This window comes from Trichechus manatus, unplaced genomic scaffold (assembly GCF_000243295.1).
Source record: "Trichechus manatus latirostris isolate Lorelei unplaced genomic scaffold, TriManLat1.0 scaffold00032, whole genome shotgun sequence".
Lineage (NCBI taxonomy): Eukaryota > Metazoa > Chordata > Mammalia > Sirenia > Trichechidae > Trichechus > Trichechus manatus.
The window spans coordinates 19,550,059-19,556,248 of record NW_004443968.1 but is presented as its reverse complement, the minus strand read 5'-3'; the positions used below and the strand labels follow the sequence as shown (position 1 = coordinate 19,556,248).

At 37.5% G+C, this 6,190-nt stretch overlaps 1 protein-coding gene across 18 annotated transcripts in view; it reads right to left on the bottom strand.

Moving 5' to 3' along the window:
* PAM (peptidylglycine alpha-amidating monooxygenase) overlaps positions 1 to 6,190 on the bottom strand; it is a 358,633-nt gene that overhangs the window by 148,060 nt on the left and 204,383 nt on the right. For all 18 annotated transcript variants that reach the window (XR_002823834.1, XR_002823835.1, XM_023730151.1 and 15 more), the window contains one exon: positions 2,111 to 2,198. Coding sequence is in view for 16 of the 18 variants with exons in the window: in XM_023730151.1 (XP_023585919.1) it covers positions 2,111 to 2,198 (88 nt within the window). In the remaining 2 variants the exon portion in view is untranslated. The remainder of the gene's footprint in view (positions 1 to 2,110; positions 2,199 to 6,190) is intronic.

The following is a 6,190-nucleotide window of genomic DNA, read 5'->3' as shown; positions in this document are numbered from 1 at the left end:
CAGAACGGGACTAATGAGACACAGCAGTCCAGGGACAAGGACTAGAAGGCAGTAGGGGACAGGAAAGCTGGTGATAGGGAACCCAACGTTGAGAAGGGACAGTGTTGACATGTCATGGGGTTGTTAACCATTGTCATAGGGCAATATGTGTACTGTTTAATGAGAAACTATTCTGTTCTGTAAAACTTCATCTAAAAAAAAAAGAATTATCTATGTGAGATCAAATTGACAACAGCAACTCAAAAGGTTTGATGGGAAGCCTAGGGGGCAGTGAGTTGAAGATAATGGTGATGGAATAATCTGGAAAAGGACAGTGAGAATAGCAGCACAACTGGAAGAACGCAGTCAATGTCAACAAATTGTACCTGTAGAAATTTTTGAAATGGTGTAACTTTGGCTATGTATATTTTCACCAAAAAAAGAAAAAAGGTACTCCAAGGTGGAGAAGGGTGAGTGTTGACATGTTGTGGGTTTGTTAACCAGTGTCATAAAACAATATGTGTACTGACTGTGTAAGGAGAAACTGTTCTGTAAACCTTCACCTAAAGTACAATAAAAAAAAACTTTAAAAAAAAGAAGGGTCTCCGTCTACATGATTATGTAGGGACAAGACCTTTCCAATGCAAAGTAAGACATGCCAGTCATCTGGCCTATTAAATACATAACCATAATTCTGGGTGTGGAAGAAAAATATGAAGCTTAAAGTGCATGGCTACTTTCAGAGTACACTGATCTAAAAGGACAAGAATGCCAAAGAACGAAATGAAAGAAAAGATCTCAAGCCCCAATTATGGTAAGCATTTGGGGTAGAAAACATATCTTATTTATCCTAGAATCTTCCACAACATCTGCAACAGCTCTGGCATATGACAGCCATTTAATAGATGTTTACTGATTATTCAAAACATGACATTAGACTCACAACACTGATTACAATAAATTCTAAAATTGCAAAAGTTAACCTGAATAAAAGGGAGATTGTGCAATAAGGTAAGAAATAACTTCCGATTTGAAACCAGATACCCTAGGGTTCAACCCTGGTCTGACACCAACCACCTGTGTTATGTTGAGCAAGTTACTGAATCACTTTGAGCTTCGAGTTCCTTGTCTGTAAAAGGGGTATAATAATACCTGATTTGCAGAGTTCTTAGGATAAAATGAAATAGTGTGCGGATCACCTATCACAGTGTCTGGGACAAAAAAGTGCTCTGTGATTGGAGCTATCATGCTCTTTGGGTAGAATCATGAACTTTAAAAAATAAGCATCAAAATATCCATTATCTAAATTTTCAGTCTTGCTTTACAAGCCATCTGCACCTTGATATACTATCTTCTACAACAGACATGTATTTATTAAGGCAGTGTCATGGATTGAATTGTTACCCCCAAAAAATGTATGTATCAATTTGCCTAGGCCATGATTCCCAGTGTTGTGTGGTTGTCCTCCATTTTGTGATTGTAATTTTACATTAAAGAGGATTACGGTGGGATTATAACACCACCCTAACCCAGGTCACATCCCTGATCCAATGTAAAGGGAGTTTCCTTGGGGTGTGGCCAGCACCACCTTTTGTCTCTTGTAAGAGATAAAAGGAAAGGGAAGCAAGTGGAGAGTGGGGGACTTCATACCACCAAGAAAGAAGCACCAGAGCAGAGCGCATCCTTCAGACCTGAGGTTCCTGTGCAGAGAAGCTCCTAGTCTGGGGGAAGACCGATGATGACAAGGACCTTCCTCCAGAGCCAACAAAGAGAGAAAGCCCTCCCCTGGAGCTGATGCCCTGAATTTGGTCTTCTAGCCTACTAGACCGTGAGAAAATAAATTTCTCCTTATTAAAACCATCCACTCGTGGTATTTCTGTTAGAGCAGCACTAGATGACTAAGACAGGCAGTAACAAAGACTGATGGATATGCTCCAGAGCAGACTACAGTAACTGTGACAATAAAACCATTTTAACCACGTGATAGAAATGAACAATGCTTTTTCTAAAAAAGAAATATTCTGCCCATTTATTAATCCATTGTAAAATATCCACACAGATGCATGTTGTACTGATAAGAAACACACTTTTTTTTAAATACCCCTCTGTGCTATGAGCCCATTTTTCTTACCAGTAACTTCCGGTGGACGCAGGCATATTGCATCCAAAAAGTAACATATGATGGACAGTATCCATGCTGGCATGAGGTTTGAAGTCAACTGTGAGAGAAAATGATAGATGAATGTGAATGCAAATTACACTTTTGTATACAAATGTCACAAGAGACTGTATCTTTGAACAGTAGAATAGCTGTATAACAAAGATGATTCAAAACTCTCATGATAGAATGCTCTTGTATTAATTATCTTATTCCTTAAGATGAGTGTGACTTAATGATTTGATTTGGTAGGGTATTAAGCTGATATATAACAAAAGGAGAAAATAATAATTAATAGCCAAATACTGCACATACATTTCTTTTTTAAATGGAAGAGCCCTTTTAAAGTAGTGAGAGCATTATGTAGGTATAAAATGAAAGCTCCAGGTTATATATTCATAGTACATTCCCTTTCAGATTTCCATAGCGTGCTGAGTACTACAAAACACTGCACAACACTGCAGAGAAGCCACAGCGAGTGGTCAAAACATGGGAAAAGGATCCATAACCCAAGTTTATTACCATCTTAAAAGAACAACAGTAATCACCAGGATGTACGGGGAGAAACAATTTTCCAAGAAAGAAGAATAAAAGTGGAAAACATATCTTGACAAAATGAGAAGACTTAAAATTACTCTGTAGGATGAGCACTGTGCACTTGTTAAAGGGATACTGAAACTTACACAATGTCATTTTTCTAACTTTCCTAGTAATTGTGCTTCAAAGACATCAATAAAAATACAAGTTCAGGGGTAAAACAAAGAGAAAATTAAAAATAAATGACATCATTACCTACGACCAATATTGAGCATGAGCTCCCCTTCCTGGTTTGGCTTTCACTCATCCCCTTTGATCCTCATTAGAAATGTTGCCTGGTATGCAACAGCAGTTTACAAGTCATCTTCACACGTAAAATGCTAAATAGCCAAAAATGATCTTAGGTCTCCAGTGTCTGCAAAGCTGCTTTTAGCCCTTTTGGTCTGTCTGACACAATTAATAAAACAACATTTATTGCTAACATGCATATCTGCAACACGAATATTTATAAATTAAAAAATGTCCCACATCAGACTATAGCACCATGACTTGCAAAATGTGGTTGATTAGGAAACACAAGGTACCTGTGTGCCATCCTGACTTAAACAACTTTCAAGGGAAATAAAAAATCTTTTATTCGCTATACTGAAAAAAAAAAAAAGAATGAAAGCCTAAAAATTAAATCTCGAGCTTTTCATAACACCGTTTAAAAAACTAACAAGGAGAAGATGGCTGGAAAATGGACTTGCTATAACCTGAGGCTTTGTTTCTATTACCAGAGAATGCAGTAAGCCTAGGATAGAGAAGATATTTTGGAAGGAATGAATCAATTGGAAGCTACAATAGTTCACAAATTACAGAAACTCATATCGTTACCAAACCTAAATTTCTGGCAAGAAAAACTGAAGGAAGAAGAGGGATTTTACTTCTACTGACTCAACACTCAAGTTGAATGAAGGATGTCCTTCTTCCCTTCCACAGTACTCCCAAGAGATCTTTCCTTCCAGAAGGGAAACTGAAAAGCCCTGAGGTGGGAGTGCCAGGTCTTTGTCTTTTATGTATCTTAAATTTATTTTGGCATATGATGTAATTTGTTGTATTCATTTTTACCAATCTGCTTATACCATTCTATGGACATCCACAATGTTTTCTACCTGACTGCATCCTCCTCCCCTCTTTTATATGTAAACATTCTCTGCCAATCCATGCGGGCTTGTCAAACCAAAGGCCCAACTCCTCTGCTTTTTTTGCACTTATGAAGATGATCATATGGTTTTCCCCCGTTAGATTACCTTATTATAGGCAGACTACGTTAAAAACAATTTTCCTAAAATTGATCATTCTGGTAATAAATCAACATGGCCAAGTGCACTTTTTCTAAGAATTAAACCGTTGAATGCAAAACAATGTGAGTTCAAGGCGTCAGCTCAAAATCCAGATGGAAATATCCAGTGACAGTTGGAATCACCCAATCCTTGTTCAAGAAAAAGGCTAGAGAATTACAGACTGGGAATCACTCAACAAGTGAACCCTGGAGCCATAAGGGTGGACGAAAGTGCCAAGGGTGAAAATAGGATCCACAGAGGAGGCTCAGGACAGAGCTTGAAGGAAAGCACTGAGCTGTCAGGATCCTGGCAGGAGACACCAACAGTGATCTTTTTTTTAAATTAATGCAGTGTGTGTACTGCTGTGAAACAAGGCAAAAACATTTTTGAGAAAAGAGTGGACTATCATAAATTTTATAAAATGAAATGTTAATATACACAAGATTCAGGTAAGGACAGGACGGAGACCTGTTGGGAGAGGAATAGACCATAAAGACAGTAGTACACAATCTTTGTGACTTTTCCTTAGGAACTAGGAAAGACAAATGTTTTGCCTGGGCCCTTGCTGATTGATGCAAACAGATCTTATAATTTCCTTTGTAAAGGACACATCTTAATTACTCAAAGTAGAAGTTCTCTAACTATTTTCTGAATTTTTTCTCATTCTGACATACTATTTTAAGCACCAGTTATTTGCCTCACGTTAAACTTTTCCTGGGTATGTGTTTTTGTTTCTATAGTGAGAAACAAATCAGTATCTTTAAGTGGTAGTAAAATTCCTCAGAGTTCCCTGTCGTAAAAACTTATTCTCACTGACTCATATATTCCTCCAGAAACCCAAGATCTCATTTAAATGCTAAGTAAATTATTGGTACAGGGTGAAAACAGAAACTAACCATCTTTCTCATATCCTAAAGAAAGAGTATGATATCTAAATATTTATATAATTATAGCACCTAATGAAATTCACTGCAAGCTGAAATGAAAAATACCTCCAGCAAAAAAGGAATGTCATAATAAAATGTAAATCTATAACAGTAGATGCCTTAAAATAAAGTAGTAGTTGGACAATTTCCTTGAAAGATCTGCTGCCAGTAGAGCAGGGGAAACTGAGAAAAGATCAGGCTGACAAAAGTTCATTTCCTGGGTTTACTCCATTCATATTTATTGTGCCTGGCTTTGCAAAATAAGACCTCACCCACAGTGAGTAAGAATAAGGTCCACTGAGCACAAGATACACATATGACTATGACTATGGTAGAGATTTCATCACTACACAAAACAGAATATGGAAAAATATTTTTAAATTGCCTCTTAAAAGAAATTCCCACTCCTTTCTTTTTCTGCCATCATACACCAAAGAAATAAAGGATCTGAGGGGCAGAGAGCTAGGGGATAATAACAACAACAACCACATTTAAGTGTGTGATTTGGACAGGCAGAATAAACAAAGGCAGCCTTGGGATAGTGACAAACATGGCAAAAACACAGTCTTGTGAGAATGCAAGGGGATATTATCTCCAATAAGAATAAAAGTGCCACTGACTCTTCTAACTCAATTATAAGATGACAGCTGCTTAACTGAAAATGGTACTTTAGCCTTGATGGGTATCAGTTCAGATCTTCATGCGTAAGATCAAGGACAATTTTACAGACAACTAAGTGTGCGTAAGTCCTGGGAACCAAATACCTTTGAAAGCCAAGACTCCAGAAATAGTGACCCACACATATTAATTAAGGGAAATATGAAGACACTGAAAGTGCACTGGTTGGAAGATTCTTCAAAGGTTAATGTCATCTGAAATGAAAGACCTGAAAGCATGTGTGAGGGCGACATATTGAGCAGAGAGATAACTAGGTCTATTTTCTGGAGTTCTAAGCAAAATTTGTTCTAACTGCGCGAGGCCGTTTGGATTCACGGCCTCTTTTAGCCAACATTAGCCTACAATCAGGGCCATAAAATCTCTAAGAACGTGACCTAGAGAGAGTTTATTTAGCACTTAGCTTTATTTCCATTTTTCCTTTCTAAGTGGATAGCCAGGTCTGCATGTCAAAGTTTAATGTATCTACCAGACTCAGGACACGGAAAGATTTTGAAGGGTAAGTAGAGGAACCAGAAATTTCGGATATATCCGTGTACACATATCAATCCTAAATTACCAGTGGAAATGGAAGGAATGTCCTTTTTATC